General features: G+C 37.7%; 1 protein-coding gene across 5 annotated transcripts in view; it reads left to right on the top strand.

The window, feature by feature from the left end:
• The window catches only part of doc2b (double C2-like domains, beta), a 277,442-nt gene that overhangs the window by 178,391 nt on the left and 78,959 nt on the right, over positions 1-20,092 (top strand). For all 5 annotated transcript variants that reach the window (XM_051696116.1, XM_051696118.1, XM_051696115.1 and 2 more), the window contains one exon: positions 17,711-17,790. In XM_051696116.1, the coding sequence (XP_051552076.1) occupies positions 17,711-17,790 (80 nt within the window). The remainder of the gene's footprint in view (positions 1-17,710; positions 17,791-20,092) is intronic.

Genomic DNA, 20,092 nt, shown 5'->3' on the forward strand with positions numbered 1-20,092 from the left:
CTGTGATTTAACACAAATGAAGAGTCACAGCTAATAAAGCAGAAACTGGGAAGAACAAAATCAATTATTAAAGAAACAATTAAAATTCACAGGGAAAGGGTACACTGTGAGATCGAAAAATAAATGGCAGTCTTGAGTCTCCATGGTTTGTTGGCATAGTGGCATTAGAAACCTAAATAAATAAATAAATGTGGAAATAAATTAATACAATTATACATAAATAAGGAAATAAAAGTATAAATGCTTATGTATTTCAGATTTTAACATTTATTTATGTATTTATATGTACACTTTTTCATTTTTTACATTTATTTGCAAATATATTTATATATTTATTTTTATTAATGGCAGTCCTCGTCCTCCATAGCCCTAATGATAAGAGCATGTTTGTATGAAGGAGAGAGCGAGAGAGATTCTCCACTGATTGCCGTGTGCTGGTGTTTTTTGCTGAGGTGCTGTCAGTGCGATGGTTGCGTGTGCCACTCCTTTTCTCCCTGCAGAGGAGTGATAGAGATGTGTTCGACTGCCCTCTGCCCAGCTTTTCGGCTTCTCGGTATAAATGTTTCTTTCTCGTGCTAATCAAGAAGCAGCTCCTCTTTACCACACCCTCAATTTAACACTGTTTAAACCAGACTGAAAAACAGGTCTTAGACCAGCAAATAAAGCTAGTCTGTATCAGCTGCCACTGCTTGGTGATAAAAGATTCTTGTGCTATTTGTATTTTTTCAGAAATGTTTACTAAAGGAACAGGGAAGGAGGGAAGAGGGTTATCCTCCATGCCAAGCTTGTCTGATGTCATACTCCTTTAATCATCACACTATACACACACTCCCATTCTCTCTCTCTCTCTCTCTCTCTCTCTCTCTCTCTCTCTCTCTCTTTCACTGTAGAAAATTCCCAGTCTTGCTTCAAACCACATAGCCATAGCTCTGGAAATAGCCTCTTTATATTCTGCTGTAATTTGACAGATTGGCTGCCTTTTATGATTCAAAGTTATTTTGACAAGCACTCTAAATGTGCACTTTACATAGATAGATGGATGGATGTTTGCCAAAGGGGTGGAGGGAGCCAGAGTTATTATACACTTTAAAACACAATAACATGTTTTTACTATTTCTGACAGATTTGTTTTATTTACTGTGAGTTTTTGAAATGGTTGGTTTGTTTCTCAGTCTGATGAATCTTCTAATGTGCACGTGGTCATTATGCAATAGTTGATAAGATGTTGCTAAGCTATATTTCTGAAGTGTTCTTTCAGCAACAATAGTTGGGATTGATAGCAAGACAAATGCCATGGTTGGTAATGGAGGCTTATCTAAATCGTATTTTCTCTTCACTAAGCATGGCACAAGCATTATGTTATCATGTGACAGTGTTGGGAAGATTACTTCTGAAATGTAGTCTTTTACTGATTATAAATAATACAACTAAAATTTCAATCAGTAATGTACATTTTTAGATGACACTTTTAGGTAATCTAATCTGATTACTTTTGGATGACTTATTACATGTTTTGCTAAATCTAATCATTAAGTACCAATTAACTCTCCTTTCATTAAGCATTAGTAAACATGAAATCCAAATAGCAACTAGGTATTTGTCAGTTGCTGAGTAAAACAAAAGGTACTTGAAAAGGGAAAGCAAAAGGGAAAAACTAACACTGTTTACTAACACTTAGAAAACTCCTGGAGCTCTATTTTCGTGAGTGCGCAAAGCGCAGCGCATTGCACTTTGTCTGTGTGCAACGTCTTATCCAATTTCGTGAGAGCGCTAAATTGTATGTAAATGAAGTTGCGCAAAGCGCAATTTGCTATTTTCCTGAGAAATAGGTCGTTGCACTAAGATGTTTTTAATACCACCTCTTAACAAAGTTCAAATTCAGTTCCTGCATTTGCAGTGTGGAGATTCCACCAGCAGGTTGTAATGAAGTTCATGTCCAAATTCTGAGAGTACAAAACATCAAAAAATGTCCCTGATAATCGCAATTTTTCAGGGGTAATCGATTGAGCTTTTTAGATGTTTATTTTTCACACAAAACATTTTTTATTTTTGGTGTTATGTTTATATGTATTATTATTGTTGTATATTTAAAATTGTATTTATGATTTAATTTGTAGCCTACTAGTAATTTTCCACCTGTTGTTGAGATTTAAGTCACTGCAAAAGGGTCTGGTGGAAGGAGAGACTAAAATGTTTGGATTGGGTATGATTTTTGTACCATTTCGTTATTTTGATTATATTTTCATTTCATTTAAAGTGTAATTTGAATTTAGAAATATTTTAGTTTTTTGTTTTTTGTGTTTGAATACATTCATTTTTTTTAAATAGAAATCGACCGGTAGAAGTGAAGTGCGTGCCGATACAATCACTATTAATACTAGCCATGATTTGTGTCAGTAGATGAATATGATTGATAATACTTACATTCCCTATAATTTAACTGAGCGTACATCCAAATTCAGAAGAGAATCACATTTTCTATGCGTATAAAGGAGCGTGTCACTGTCATAGAAATATGCCTGGCATTCATCAAGAATGCAGTTAATGCCCGTTTTCTATTCTTCTAATTCATTGCATATAATCCATTTAAACTACTAACTTCTTATGAATGTGCTGTCTTTGTTTATTTAGCTGGTGCTTGACAGGGTACGGACTATAATAGGATGCAGAAGGTCCCAGAGAAGAGCCTCAGAATTCAATTGCACTTAATCCAGCCCATTTGTGCGTTGCCTGGGCAATTTCACCAAACCTACTTGCGCATACTGTAGACTTGGTGCATGCTTGCATGAAAATACCAAAATTTCATGGCCATGCCCATTGACTTTGCACTTATGACTTTTTGCATAGCGCTGCGCTCAACGCTAGCGCTCTTAAAATAGGGCCTCTGATGTTGCTATAACAATGCAAAAAGCACTTACTAATTTACTTGTAGTGAAAGTCAGCCCTCCTTTCCTGTTTACATCTCAGGTTTTAAAAGGATCTCTTTCTCAAAGGCGATAGCGGCAGTGACAGCCAACTCATCATAAATCAGTCTGATTGGCTGATGAATCTGACAGTCTTGACTTTAGATGCCTATTCAGATGCACTGTTGAGGGATTCTGTAGAAATTCTGAAGGCCTAAGGGGTGGAGCTTAGACTCATGCGCTGCTTCGGCATGCGATTTGTAAAACAGCCGTCATGTTTTGCTTGTAAGCATCAATGAATAAATTCTGATCGGATAAACCTTTTTTTGCTATTTGTTTGCAGATGAATTAGGAGTGGAAAGTGATTGAAAATACATGTGAATGAGAATGAAAGGATGAAAAAATATTTATTTATTAGGCATGTTAGGCCAGCAGAGAAGGCTTTGCTGGCCCTGAGAATTCGCCACTGGCTAAAGTGCATTTGCATGGTGCAAACGAATAAAGGTGCATGTGACCGACACCTCTGAAATATTTGCTTGCAGTATGCGTTTTACTGAAGAGTGTCTGATTATAGACAGAAGGACGCAGGTTCATTTGAAACACCGACACTCTATTTTTGTTAACAAAGTTTGCATTGCTGATTTTTTCCCCCCCATCTCTCTTTGAAAATCAAGTTATTTATGTATGTGGTGAAGTACTTGTTTTTGTAATCTGATTGCATAATCCAGATAACATGCAATCCGTTACTACCTGGCACTGGCGTGTAGCCATACAATCTGTGTCAATTCATTCCCAACTCCATCCATGTCCATAATATGCCAGAGAAAGAGGATGCTCTTTCATAGCTAATCTCATTTAACCAGACTTTTGACTTCTGGCATAAAGTTGGGTCCACTTTACAGTTTATTCTCGGCAAGAACAGCCAGTCTGCGTTCCACTTTAAATTTGTATGCCCTTTCCTCGCTAAATTCTCTTCGTCTCATTGACTCGGATGTACGTTATTGCCTGCGTTGTGCGAGTGCCCACTGCTGGCGGAACCCATGCAATGAGTTTAACTGGAACACCCTAAGCCCTTGATCACTTGGAGCATGTTGAAGGCCGATGTCAATTTGTGGAATTTATTTAGATTTTTGCACCTGAGAAGAAAACTTCGGAGACTGATGCAACCGCACATTTAGGTAAAGTTTAGTTGTTATTTCAGAGGCATATGTATAAATCTTATATGTTAAGAAAAAAAAAAACTTTTTATTTGAATTCATTGTTAGAAAGGATTAATCAAGTTTTACAAAAACGATAGTGGTAACAACAATGGACATAGGCTATTACTGTCTGACAAACAGTTATTTTAAAGGGATAGTTAACCCAAAAATGAATACTTTCTCATCATTTACTCACCCTCATGCCATCCCAGATGTGTATGACTTTCTTTTTTATGCAGAACACAAACAAAGATACAATAAATATTTTAAAGATTGTGAATAGTGACCAGACCTTTGAAGGTCCAAAAGACAATATAAAAGTAATCCATAAGATCCAGTGGTTAAATCTATGTCTTCTGAAGAAATATGACAGGTGTGGGTGAGAAACAGATCAGTATTTAAATGTACTTTTTTAACTGTAAATGTACACTTTCACATCCACATTCTGGTGTAGAAGTAAGTTCTCTTTCACATTCAGCCACCTACTAGTTGGAGCTGGACATAGGGGGAAATTGATAGTAAAAAGGACTTGATTGCTCTGTTTCTCACCCACACCTATCATATCACTTCTGAATTTACATTTACATTTACATTTATTCATTTGGCAGACGCTTTTATCCAAAGCGACTTACAAGAGAGGAAAACATAAGCAAATCATCTTAGGAGACAGTGGTATGAAAAGTGCTGTATTACAAAGTATCACTAGCATCATAATAGTATTCAAAACAGAATAAAGTGCAACAGAATTTTTTATTTATTTATTTATTTATTTATTTTTTAATGACTGGTTAAGTGCTCATGGAAAAGATGTGTTTTTAGTCGTTTTTTGAATATATGGATTTAACCACTGGAGTTGTACGGATTACTTTTATTCTGCCTTTGTCATTTTTGGACCATCAGAGTTCTGGCCACCATTCACTAGCACTGTATGGACCATGAGATATTCTTCTAAAAATCTGGGTTTGTGTTCTGCAGAAGAAAGAAAGTCATACACATTTGGAACGGCATGAGGGTATAATGATTAGAGTAAATGATGAGAGAAATTTCATTTTTTGGTGAACTATCCCTAAGGTAGCTAAAAGCATGATGCTGTTAAATCTCAATATAACTTTTTCTAAACTGCTTAATTGACCCAACATCATACATTAGTGTTGTGTTGTGGGGGGGAGGTAGTTTAAGTGTGATCTGTGCTGTGATGTCACAATCGAATTGCATTGTGGGATATGGAGCTGCCTGAAGCTATCAGAGTTCAAGGCTCAGAGTAGGCTCGCTCCCTCTGCCGAGAGGTTGAGGGTCTGTCGTCGGAAACTTCCCTCACCAACTTAATGAAGTGGAATGGACTTCCAAAATGGTGGTGGGAATTCCCCCGAGGGGAAGTGTTAAGGGGAGTTAGCAAGTGGATATTTAAAGTGAAGTGGAACGCAGCCTTAGACAGGAAGAGACTGTCTGACAGACATGTAAAGCGACCATCCCATTTGTTTTGTTTTATATCTTGTTAACTTGCGTCTAAATGCTTCAGATAAAACTCTTAGTAGTTTTCAAACATTTTATGCCATTAATCGTTCAAACTTGCAAATCCAGTAATTAGCTCTTAGACCTTGTAAGCATGACTTTGTTAAGGAGATGTAATTGAGCTCTCAGTTATATTTAATTTGAGTAACAACTTTGTCTCTGATGATTCTCCTAAAGTTCTTTAAGAGGAATAAAATGAGACACCAGTGAAATATTGGTTTAGGCTACATACAGTAAGAATATAGAGCTATAAAATTAGTATGGATTGCATAGCTCAGATCATTTGATCTTGGAAGCATTTGATGAGAAGTGTTTGAGTTCATATTGAAAACTTCACTGCAGACTTCGGTATCTTGGCAAATCTGAGCAAAGTTTGTAACAGTGTTGAGATCTCTTTTGAAACTCTAAAGCAGGCACATGTGAGCAATTGCTGTACCCACTGAAATTGAAATCCTTAAACCCATTGCTGCCTAGGAAACAAAATTACAACATTAAAGAGATTTCATTAGTCATTTTTCTATCCTATTAAATCTCACACTTTCTGTTTTCTTGGCAGTCATTCTTATGTCACATGCATTCATTGGTCTGTGGTACCCAAGACACACATTTTGTTTTAGACCTCTAGCTGCAGGGCAGGCCGTGGGGACATATCAATACCTACGCATCAGTGCTAGAGGACAGAGTACACCAGGCATGCTTCAGACAACAGAAGAAGGAGTGGGTTATGTCTCTGATTTACACAAACATTACAACTCGCAGTGGAAGAAGACAAAGAACTTCTAACCCTAGACAAAGTGGTAGATGTACTTTTGTATGTATGGGGGGGGCTAGATTTTTTTGTGCCCCCCCACCCCCCAAACATCCGACATCTTCATCCCAGTCCAATGAAGAGACAATCACTTGCCCACCCTAAAGATCACAAAAACAGTTTAATTTCCTCGCTGTGGGCATTCTAGTTAACTCAATTGCACTCATACTCCAACAGTTTCTCTCCAATATGAGTAGCCTGACCGATGCCTGGTGGATATGTCTTGCAGTCCCTCATATGTAGCCCATCAACAGAGTAGTACAATAAACAAGATCCCTACAGAAGCCATTACCAGTGATTCCTCTCTATACTTTACAGCACCATTGCTGATGCCACCAGCATTTTCAATTTCAGACTTTTCAAGTGAACAGAAGTAAATATTTTCTCATTTTAGAGTCATTCATTTTTTTTCCAATTCATTCTTCATTTTTTAACAACACTGTTATATGTCAGTGTTGTGCCATGTCTAGTATAATTTGTTGTGCCCTTGTTGTGTCCTTGCCCAAGTTACGTACATCCAGATCCTTTGCCTCAAGTGCTTTACAAGTTGGTACTGTAGGTGACGCCTCCATTAAACAATCTCTACAGGTACTTATGGCACAAATAAACACACTCCATATTCCCTTGAACATATTTCCATCTGAGAGAACTGGTTTGGAATACTTTTGTCCTGCCTGACATAAATTACTGGCCGATGCCCTCCAGGTAGTCTTGTGTTGCCAGACTTTTGACCGTCCAAAAATTCTGGTCCACTTGGTGCTGCTTAGATAGGAAGAGACTGTCTGACCAATGCATAAAGTGACCAACCACAGTTTATTTTGTTTCTGTGTTGTTTAGGGGTGGGTTTATTTGAAATAGTAGATAATAGGCTGCCTTGAAAATTATAAGAAATGTGTGTAGACTTTGTAATCAGAATTCCTGTTCATTCAAAAGCAATAAATACAGAGGATTTCACAGACATAACTCAGAAAACAAAGAAGAATATACAACTCTACCTGTGGATATCTAGTTTACTTGACACTAGGTGCCTTTCACAAAACTTTAAAAGAAACAAGGGGTGGACAAAACTACATATTTCCATAATCGAATAGTGAGTTTGTAGTCTGAACAATAATTCAACTTGTTGGTCTTAAGGAAGCCCATGTAAAATTAGCCTGATTTAGGTTTTTGAAAACAGGTAGGTCTCATATTAGAACAAAAGAACAGCTTCTTAAGGCCAAAGTAAACTTCAATTTTAACGCAAACATTCAGCGTCCTCTCTTACAGCCGAAACAAATCTAATCTTTCATTAATGTGGCTGTCAATCCTTCCATTCTGGTAGGGCAATTACATGACATGGACATCAAGCACGTTGTGTCCATCCATTGAGATAAGAGATGGCTTTATGACAGACATTGGGTGCTCACTTTTTTGTGTCCATGTGTGTGCTGTACAGTAAATGTGTATGTCTTCATGATAACTTAAAGACAATTTTAGGTTATAGATTCAGGAATACCCACATTTGCAAAATGCAAACCTATCTCACTGCACTCACTGCTAATTGTCTCAGCCATGCGCTTTGATTCAGTTGTTTGCTGTTCATCTTATGTGCCACCCTCACCATCAATAAGAAAATCATTAGAGGCTTTGAGCAGACCTTTGTCTCTGAGGGTGTTGGTAGAGAGGAAGACTAATGGATGCCTGACTGAGCAGCACTCACAATGGGGCCCTGCCACAAATGTAACTAACTCTCCCTCTCTCATTACCTCCTTTATATAATATCATTAGTGGTGCTTCCAAAGGCAAACATCACTATTACTATTGCTCATTCTATACTTGGAGTTAGGGATTTGAACAAACACCCTAAACCTATGTATTCAACTTTGAAGCATTGGACCTTGTCCTGCATTGTTAGTTATACGGACATGATGTCAAGTCGTTTGTTAAGAAGAGATGTGCTGTTACTCTTCTAAATGAGCAGAGGTATGATTTTCAGCTGTCTGATGATACCATTACATTAAACGAGGGACCTGAGCCATTTCTAGAGGCCAGAATATCATAGAGACTCTACTGTCATAGAGGCTCTTTTGACTTGGTCCGCTAAGTACCCAAAATACTCGGGCAGGAGCACTCACATTTTCTTCTGGAAATGTACAAATCTATCTCTCTTCTCTTTCTCTTAATTACTCTTTGGCCCTTTCTGTGATTTTGCTTTAAAAAAATATCCAATATGAAGAATCATTTATTCAGCATCTTGTGCATGACTGAGACATTTTTAGACACGGTGCCAAGTTTAAAGTAACTTAAGGAAAAGAAGTTTCAAAAAATGTGTTTCATTTGTTTCACTGCATGTAGCTTGTTTTGACAAGTTCAGGCTGCAAAGAGGAATTGATGTGACTATTACATTGTTTCCCATTATTACAAATGGTTCTGCACCAAGTAAAATTGATAAAGGGTAAGGCAATGTTTTTTTGCTTCTGCTCTGGTGTGCTGAGGGGTTGCCGTGCCTTGTACATTTACAGTTACAATACTGTTATGTATGTTGCCTACGATGCTTACATAAAATAGTATTGCTATCCTATTGCAACAGTACTGCTGGCTAGGAGAAGAAATGATAAAGTGAGTGAGTGAATCGGCTTCGGGTCAGGTTTGGGCTTAAGGGGTCATGGCATGCCTTTTTTTATTATTTTAATATGTTCCTTGAGGTTCACTTATAATGTTTCATTTTTGTGCAGACCTTTATGCACTTCCAGTACACTATGATGAACTGCAATTAAACAGGGTTCCTGCGGATCCTTAAAAAGTCTTAAAATGTCTTTGTGGAGATGGGGGCATGGTTGAGCGATGTTCTGTGGAGAACGAGGCTGGGAGAGGAAGAGCAGTAAGGATTGACACCTGTGGGAAATTATCTCTAACAGCTGTTTTGTGTTGCAGTGGGAGCTGGAGAGAGATATACAGGCAGTCCAGACCGCCAGAAGGGAGAGAGAATTGTGCTTGAACCGCTTGTGTGTGTGTGTGTGTGTGTGTGTGTGTGTGTGTGTGTGTGTGTGTGTGTGTGTGTGTGTGCGCTGCTGAAAATCAACAAGTTATCCTGTAAATAAAGAACTGTTTATTGGAAAGCAGTACGCCATCTCCTTCCTCCTATCTGAACAAGTGACTTGTCACATTCTTAAATTCAGTTTTCCAAAATGTCAGGTCATAAAAGTCTTAAATATTTTAAATGATACAACAAAAATATTAATTATCATTTAAAGAGGTCTTAAATTTGGGGGGCAGAAAGACGGGAATCATGAAATGACCTAATGTGATTATCAAACTTCAAAAGAATATGATTTAATTAAATAACTGCATGCGCTGCTTCCTTCAAAGGGAAAACACAGCACTGTTGTATTTTCTCCAAGCATGCGGGGGCTTGTGAGTGTTTCCAGCTGTTGCAGAGCAGTTCGCAATAATTTAGGCCATATCGGAAATTTATGACAAGTGATCACTAATTATCAACTGTTGATGATGATGATATAGAGTTGATGAAATATGACGATGTTTACTTTTAATTGTTTAGATTTATCTGTTTGAATGTGCAGCTGAAAGCAGTGAAACTGAAGCGCATGCATTTTAAAATAAGAGTCCCCGTTGTATTTCAGCCGTTAAAGTTAACTGTTCCGTGCTTTGAATCAAATCTTTTCTTTTTTCTGTCTGGTAATTGGTATTTTGGTTGCACCATAAACTACATCTGTAATTTAATTAAATTTGGACTCTTGTAGCCTCTGTCTGGCCTTCCCCATCACAGGAAGGAAAGACTAATAACATTTAATGTAGGCTACCAAAACTATTGGCAGATTAATTACCTTCCTTTTAACACATTATTTTATCTGCAAAATCCAATACTGGTCGATCTCTAATTTGTATTTATTTATATAATGGTACATAAACCAATTTTAATGTCATATAGTACATGTGGAAAACATGTCTTGAGTATTTTAAACTTTCATATAGCCTACCGTGTTTTACTGATGAGCAATGTTAAGGCCATGTTGAATGTGTGCACCTGCCTGTTTAAGTAAGAGTCTGTGATACATGATTTATTTTGAGATTGTGTGGGTTTGTTTTGGTATGGGGATACAGTATTAATTTTATTTGTTCAGGTCTTGAAAAAGGTCTTAAGTCTTAAATTTGATTTTAAAACTCTGCAGCAATCCTGATTAAAGGAATGACTCTTACATATTAAGCCTAATATTAGTTTACAAAACTCTGTGCATATAGCCAGCTTGATTTTTTTTTTTCAAACCTCCATGACCTACCTGTCATCTTGTTTTATCTTCCCTCTCTTTCAACTTCCTTTTAAATCCAAACACTGCCCTGAGCCTTGAACTCTGATTGCTTTGATATTTACTAGTTTGTTTTAAGATAAAACCCATGCCCATGTGAACTGATGTCCATGAGACTGCTAATACCAGTAAAACCTTAGTCTTAGTGTTAGATGCCCAAAGTCTGTTAACTGACTCGTGGTTACTGATGCATGTTGCTCCCAAAATTGAGAAGCACCTTCTCGATCCAGCAAGCTATAATTTGATTGGCTGACTTCACACAACTTCCGGGAGTAAGGGCACAAAAGGTTTTTTATCAGTCTGCTGGGAAACAAAGTTGTGTTTACAAGGAACCAGGTTGATACCCTGTGCTTTTGAGAATTAAATAATCGCTTTATTTGCCAAAGTTTGGGTAGTGGCATCAAATCAAAGATACTTAAAATAATAGTTATGTCTGTGACACAAATAATCTTTACTTATTTCTTTTGGATGGGCAGCCCATCTGGCCTTTTACTGACCTTAATTGAGGTGGACGTAATGAGCAATGACTGAGCAATACACCCACCATGTAAATGAATGGAAATATGCAGTCTAACATTAAGTGGGGGTTTAGCAGAAGATGCAAGACGCCTTTAATTGTTGCTACATGAAAAGAGGGATTAATTGCTCAGAGCATGCAGAAGAACATTAATGGAATGTCATGTGTCACCCATATATCTCACTACCCAATCACAGCTCTCCATACGCCAGCTAAGGTGTAAAGTAACCCATAAATAAAAAATAATAAAAAGCCCAGATCCCATACATCAGTCTGTAAGGCAGGACTTTCAGCCATGCCTATATTGCAAACAAGAAGATAAGAAGTAGCTTGCACAGCATAACTGTGAACTAGATTTTTTATTAGTGCTTGTCTGTGCAAAAGTCAGCACCAAAATGCTAGGGTGTTGTTGGTGGTTGCTAAAGTGATGTCACCTTGTTCTCGAAGGAGGCTAGTTATTTTATCATAAGTAACTGAGTCGCTTACTGTTCTTTTACACCGTCGACAAATTACTTAATTGAAGCACTTCAGTTTCACCATCAGTCCAATTTGATGACATATTTTGATTCCTGAATCACAGGTGTTAAACAACGCTGAACAATTGCAAAATCTCAGTCAGAACTTTGCGATTGGCCCTAAGCAGACTTCTTACGTCGATGCGTCCTGACCTCGTACGTGTTTAAACTGCTAATCTTATGGCTTTGTTCATATGTAGCATCATAATGGGCCTGTTTACACTTGTCCACATCGTGCATTTTCAGTTATCGTATAACTATCCGATCATGAAAAGACCAAGTGTAAATGCCCTCCGAAACGCATTAGAGTCGGATTGTAATCCGATCACTCAAACCACTTCAGGAGGTGGCATTCCAGTCGATACTGGTCAAGTGTAAATGCACCTGGCTGTAAACACACAACATGCCACACATATAAACTTTACTCCGCCCAAACAGAGCCTCATCAGCATTGGGAAAACATGAAATATCGCACAATAAATAATTACAAATTAAGACATGAATGCACATTGTAGGAGAGACAGAACTTTTTCCCTCATTTATTTGATGCAGAGTGCTGATGAAACTGAAACTAAACACTGACATTAGCGCAGCTGACGAGCATGATGCGTCTTACCTACGAGAAGCACCGAGGGGAAAAATACACAGCACGCCAATACACAAACACACACGCTGGTCAAAGACACTTGGAATCAAATAATAATTCACATCTTTTAAAATCGCTGCCCGGAATTAGCATAATCATGGAGGTGAACTCAACTGTTTTATTTACATATAGTGTGTGAATTGAAGATCGGATTTATATCCGTTTGGCAGAGACACATTGATGTGGCCAAGTGTAAATGGAATGAGCTTATTCAGTCGGATAGCTATCCAGTCAGTAAAAACACATGAAGTGAACAAGTGTAAATAGGACGAATGTTACAACTTCTCATTACGTGAAATTGTCAGAGCCAATTTACCGGTATTTCCCAATGGGTCCTTTTCACACATGACCTCTAAGTGGAAAAACAGCATTAATTTTCCGGGAAAGGCTCTATGTGTGAAAGTGACTAGTGATGTTTTCTTTGCACCATTAATAGGAAGAATGATATTTGGTCCATTGAAAACCTCTTTCATAAGCCTGGGTTTGACTGGCGAATCTTGACAGTCTTCACAAAATAATTGAGTGTTTAATTATGCTAACTCTTTATGTCCAAATGTGTTTCCAGTTATGCCAGTACTTAATTTCATTGATAGCCATCCTTAATTACCACCTGTCATCCAATTCAGATTTTTAATTGCAGCAGAGAGGAGAAGCCCAGTCTGTGTATGGCCCAAAATAAACTTCAGAGCTGACAAGGACAGAGTGGATACGATTTTGTTTTTGCTAATTCCTGGACTGTTTGTTTCCGCTGTACTGGCAGTGGCCATAATGCCGTCTATCCCCAAAAGCTTGGAAACTGGCAGCTAACCACAAAAAAAAACATAATCCCACAAAAGGTTGCACAGTGCACCATCTTATTACTTCCATTTTCTCTCTTGTGTACAGGAATTTGGCACATCCTTATTTTGATCAAAGCAATCAGAATGGCAGACACATCATTTGTAAGGTTGTGTTTTATCCATGAAGCTTTTGGAAATCAGCCTTCATAAGATGGCATTCAAGTTCATGTATTTTATACTAAACATTTAAGTCGAGAAATGCTAAGGGCTGTCAAGGCTTTTTTCTTTCTTTTTTTTGCAAGCTGGCCTTCCCTCTCAATTGAGATCTGCTGATGTAAAATGCACTTTAGGTGCAGATTGTTGAAGTGTAAAGTGTTCCAAAGTGGGAAACTAAGTGAGGGGTTGTGTGTATGATTACAGGTTGAGTGAGGTTGCGTAATGCTGCTATTAAACTGATGTGAACATATGTCAGTGTGTGGCCTCGAGTTATTGGTAATAGAGGTATAATCCTGCTACCCTTCTATTTTACATTCCACTGAACATTACTGTTTTATTTTCTCATTTTTCTTTTGTGTGTTCCTTCTGTCCATCATTTCATCCCTCCTTAACATCAACAATCTATTCATAGCCTGCAGGGGTAAAATTTCATAGCATAAGATAATACAATCCACATGCGGAAGAGACAGGCCCATCACTGACGGCCATGCTCTCATAAATGTATTAAAGTCTGGAGTCACATGGGCTGCCAGTCTGGGTAATTAAAAACAAGCCTGGTTGAATCCCTGAGGTGTTCTCCAATGCCTCTTGTTGCATATGGGTGATTCTTCAATTAAGGCACTTTTGACTATACTTGGAATCTTGAAAACTTTTTACTTCTTTAAACTTGGTTTCATCTAAGTTATGGAGAGTGTGATTTAGAGGTTACATTTACATCACTCTACAAAAAAATTATTACATCTTACCCTTATTACATCTTACCGATGGTTAGGTTTAGGGTTTGGGTTAGGGGGTAGAGTTAATAAAATATGCATTCCTTTTGACGGTATTACATCATTTACAACTGAAAATGTAACTTGCTTATGGCGCTACTCTGTGGACATTTCACCCGTAAACTGCAGCTCACACTTGTTCATATACGTTCAACAACACTTCCAGCTTCGGCCACTGGGGGGGCAGTGATTTGAATTTCGGTAAGCACAGACCGATTTCAGCTGCAAATCTTTTGACCTATTGTTGCCAAATTCACAGGCTGATCCATTTGTTTAGAGAAAAAGTATGATAAGGCTTGGACTTCCTGACACAAAATAGCTAGCAGTTAAAGAATAAAAATAGGAAAAATAAATTAATTGTTTCTGAATTATAATTCTCAAACCAATTTGGTAAATTAATGCTCAGCTGATCATGACATCTACCAATACAAATCAGATGCTTATCAGAATGGTTCTACTTAAGTCCTCCATTTATTCATTGCCTTAGCTGCCTTTCCATTGCATGGGTGTAAGTTGCACTTAACACCTCCGTTCATCCCCAGCTCCACCTCTTGAATGACAGCTTTGCCTTTTAGTTTTCTCTACATCTGTCTTGTGTTCTGTGCTCGAAGACTACAATTGATTGCCAGTTTGAAATTTCTATCTTCAAAATGTTATTGTGTCTTGTGTTTGATTCACCAGCTTGATTACAGTATATAAAGTTCTGTTAAGTGTCATTATGCAATGAAGGATTGCACCATGTTGCAATGTTTAATGTCAGAATGTTTAAAAATTGTACAATGTAGTTATACTTCTGCTGGATCTGTTATTTTACCCCTAGGGGGTTTTATTTGTTGCACTCCCTGCTCTGTCCACAACTGAAGGGCAGAGAATTTGTCCAGAAAAGAACCATACCGCCAACACCAACAGATTGCTTTAATTGTCTATGTGAATACAAATATTCATTAAAGTATTCAAGTATTCATTTGATAAAAGTGGTCCTGACTCAATTACAGATTATGGCATAAAAGTCTTAAAATTATTCATTTCTAAACTTGAACACTGTTGTCCTGGCCAAGATGTGCTCCCCTGTAACCTCTCATTTCCATCATAACTAAATGTTGTTTCCATGAAAAACACAATTGTTCAGCATTTCTTTGTTTTAAAAAAATATATATACGTATATGTGTGTGTGTGTGTATATATATATATATATATATATATATATATATATATATATATATATATATATATATATATATATATACACACACACACACACACACACACACACACACACACACACACACACGCACACACACACTGGTGCCCAAAACTTTGGATTAATGTACAGATTTGCTCTTATGGAAAGAAATTGGTACTTTTATTCACCAAAGTGGCATTTGACTGATCACAATGTATAGCCAGGACATTAATAACGTGAAAATTACTATTACAATTTGAACAATCAGAACTTTTTAAACTACTTCAAAGAGTTCTCATCAAAAAATCCTCCATGTGCAGCAATGACAGCTTTGCAGATCCTTGTTATTCTAGCTGTCAGTTTGTCCAGATACTCAGGTGACATTTCACTCCACACTTCCTGTAGCACTTGCCATAGATGTGGCTGTCTTGTCGGGCACTTCTCATGCACCTTACAGTCTAGCTGATCCCACAAAAGCTCAATGGGGTTAAGATCCATAACACTCTTTTCCAGTTATCTGTTGTCCAATGTCTGTGTTTCTTTGCCCACTCTAACCTTTTCTTTTTGTTTTTCGGTTTCAAAAGTGGCTTTTTCTTTGCAATTCTTCCCATAAGGCCTGCACCCCTGAGTCTTCTCTTTACTGTTGTACATGAAACTGGTGTTGAGCGAGTAGAATTCAATGAAGCTGTCAGCTGAGGACATGTGAGGCGTCTATTTTTCAAACTAGCCAAATTAGCAATTTAGCATGATTACTCAAGGATAAGGTGTTGGAGTGATGACTGCTGGAAATGGGGCCTGTCTAGATTTGATCAAAAATGACTTTTTTCAAATAGTGATGGTGCTGTTTTTTACATCAGTAATGTCCGGACTATACATTGTGATCAGCTGAATGCCACTTTGATGAATTAAAGTACCAGTTTCCTTCCGAAACAGCAAAATCTGTACATTATTCCAAACTTTTGGCCACCTGTGTGTGTGTGTGTGTGTGTGTGTGTGTGTGTGTGTATATAGTATATACATATTACTGTATATTACTATACATAAAACACAAATACCAGGTAAATTGAAAAATTTATTTTTAAAAGTTCTTATGAATTTTTCTTAAGAAATGCATTGTTCTCTTGCATTTTTCTTTGAAATCTTCCTATGGAACATAAAAGCTCCCCCAATTAAAGAAGGCAGATCCTATTTGCACCCTGGTGCAAATAATGGTATATGCTATTTACACCCCAGTGCAAATAGTGGCAGATATTATTTGCGCCCATATTTAAATACAGTATATGGGCATCACTGCAGTGTGTTTATTGTGTTTATTTAGAGTTCCACAGACACACTATATTAACCTCTACCCCTAAACCTAACCTTAACCTTACCGTAGAAAAAATAACCTAGGTTTTATTACAGCAACCATGTTTCACCATGGTAATTTTTGTAAATTTAAAGTTACCACAATATTAACCGTGGTTACTATATTACCACCATATTACTGTACTAACACCATGGTTAATTGCATTAAAACTATGGTTACTACAATATAAGTAATACAGTGATGCAATCTACACACAAGTGACGCCGAGCCACGGGAACGAGTGTGTTCAACAGACTCTGCCTCCGGATCAAACCCTTCTCTGCACACCCCGACATTCACCATGACCAAATCACTGCAAATAGGGGGTGCAAATACACACTCCGATTAAAGAATCATCCAATTGCCTACATACAAACAAGTGGGAATAGGACATACAGTATTAAATGGCCCAACAAAAGCAATTCCATGCCATGTCTCCATAGAGCAAAAAAACTATGTTGTTATGGGGTATTAGGACGTAGTGCCCTCAGTCTCACCGGACACCATGTATATGTCTTATTTGAAATAATTAAGATCAAGATTTAAGCCATGCAACATAGATATATATTTATTTTTCATAATGAATGGCATTAATTGGCTTAACAGCAAGGTTAGTTGATTAGATGATGCTCAGTATGTTTAATGATGGATGCTCTTGAACTCCAGATGGTCTCTGCAGAGTGGAGCTGAAGGCCACCTGCTGAGATACAGTATGAGATCTGACTCCGATTTTCATGCCCGCTCTCATACATGGCAGAATCAGCAGGGAGGTTCACATTCAGAAGGCATGACCCTACAGGAGTATTGACTTTGCACTGAGAACTTTGGTTGATCAGTTATACTTTGCAGCTTATTCTGGCTAAGATCTGCCCACTTAGACAGGATGTGACTACCTGACCAACTATATACTGTACCATAGCAACTTGCTAATTGTCATTGCCTGTGTTGCCGGGTATTTTCTGTAAATAATCTGGTTTGTTGATTGCTTTTTATCTGTTTCCTTACAGCCACACTGGGCACTCTGGACTTCAGCCTTCTGTATGATCAGGAGAACAATGCCCTGCACTGCACTATCAACAAAGCCAAGGTAAGAACCTCTACTGTCCTCCACCTTCACCAGCTGTTATTACAACAGAGAGAGAAATTCAAATATCCAATTCAAACCCAAATGGCCTTTTCAACCTCTTGCGCAGCACTCCCAGTATTGTGAGGCAATAGCCTACTTCATAAAAATAGTCTGGTATCTGTGAGGTCTATAAAGTTCTAAAGTGAACAATTTTGCCCAGTCCTCTTTATTAGAAGAATTGTCATGCTCAGGGGGATCCCTTTGGCTTGTGTGCTCTTCTCTCTGTTGTCGTGTGGGAGGCATTTCCCCTGACAACAGACTGCTGCTAGCATCTGCTGCTGTCTGTTTTGCTTAGTATTCAGTGTAGACTGTCTTTGTCCCCCCAGCAGTAAGCTACAAGAAATAACTAGCTCTCTTTAAAGCTTTCTCTCACTCTCTGTACCTTTGTGGCCTTTAGCACCAAAACATTGCAATGAAAGTGCAACACTTTTATCGTTTCCTTCCTTTCATAATTTTTTTTTTGCCTTACTTTCTGAAATGTCTCTGTTTCAAAAACACTGTTTCAAGAAATGTGCATTATTTAATTTAATTATTTATTGTTCTTGGTTGACTAGTCAAATAGTGTGGTTGACTAGTGAATTTACCTAGATTCTCAAAACCTAGATTTTAGCACTGGTGCTTTAAAAGGGATGAAGAGAGACAATTTCTTTGAGAGGGTTTTAGCATGTTGAAGTCAGCATTTTAAACAATACATTTCAAGACAATTATTGTCAGACTTCAAGTCACCAGCTGTGAGCAATGTTCCTATTATTATTCATCATAATCAGCAGGTCTTTTTTGTTTGTGAGGTCTATGCCGGTTTCATAGTTCAATAAAGGGTTAAGTAGTTATTTGTTGTATTTCTGTTTGTTGAATATGTATCAGTTACACAATTAAAGGGCTGCATTTTGTGTTAGTACAGTATATTGTTAAGAAGCTAATTTCATCTGTGTCAGGTCAATTAATTCAAATTTAAGCCTATTTACTTCTGTAATACATGTTTCTGGTCTTATTGTAAAAGATTCATTGGTTAACCTTATTCCAAAGAAGAAATAAAATGATGTCACTAAGCCCTCTTATTTTTCACCCTCTTCCCTTAAACCACCTGACATATAAAGGCAACTTTTCATGAACCAATAAGTTCCCTATGGACAACCCTCTACAGACACGTTGGGGAAAGAATCACCATTGGCTAGTACATTTTTGTTTTTACTACATTTTGACATGTAAGCTTAATGTAACAGAAAAAAATAAATAAAAAAAATATGATCTTCAGATATATTTATATAGGATTCATTTATATAGGACTTCATTCACTGTAGTATGCTAGAGTGTATATTTTATTTAATATTTCACTTTATAATTTTAATCACATTTTAGCTGTCTATGATCACCCACTGGCTGGTAAATGTTCAGATTTTCAGATGTTCAGATAACTCGTTCCGTAGTAATGAGTGTCCAAAGACGAGATCCACGCTATACATTTGTCATTTAATAATATCTCTTTTAATATCCTTTTTGATCTTAAACAACAAAAAATAAACATTTAATCTAATCACGCATAGCACGGATGAGGTAAAGCCATTCGAGTTCTCTCTTGTTAATATGCATTCAGTTACAGACGCTCTTTACAGAACAGCCAGCAGCAGTGCAGCGGGAGTTTCAGCGTTGAGTCTATTTTGTCATAAATCGGTGGTATTCGATATGCTCTGTTCCATAATTGTTCTATGAAGACAGTATGTCAAAGAATTCAAAATCCTCGGGCTCTGGAGACATTAAAAGACATGATACCCCTGACAATGCCGCAGACCTGGGACTCAATTTGGCCAGTGCGGTGGAAGAGATTCAGTGTCAACTATCGAACATGAATGCTGACGAAGGTCATTGCTGACTTGGAGGATCTTGCTGTAATACTTCGATCGATCACTGCCATGGAGACGAAATTCATTGTGTTGGTTACAAGAGTGTCGGATGTTGAGAAACAAGTCATCGGAGATGGAATTAGCTGCTATTCCGTTAGTGACCAAGATGGACTTGGAGCATGTTTGGGAAAAGTTGGAAGACCTTAAGAATTGTAACCGGCGAAACAACGTCCGAATTGTTGGAATTCCTGAAGACGAAGAAGGCAGAGATATGGTGAAATTCCTAGACGAGCTCTTCCCGAGTCTGCTCGACATAACAGGCCATGGAAATCGAGCGAGCTCACAGAGTCCCAGCTCGGAGATCCACGGAGGGAGACAGGCCATCAATTCTGGCCAAATTTCTGAGACCATCCGATAAAGAT

The sequence above is a fragment of the Myxocyprinus asiaticus genome, chromosome 4 (genome assembly GCF_019703515.2).
Source record: "Myxocyprinus asiaticus isolate MX2 ecotype Aquarium Trade chromosome 4, UBuf_Myxa_2, whole genome shotgun sequence".
Lineage (NCBI taxonomy): Eukaryota > Metazoa > Chordata > Actinopteri > Cypriniformes > Catostomidae > Myxocyprinus > Myxocyprinus asiaticus.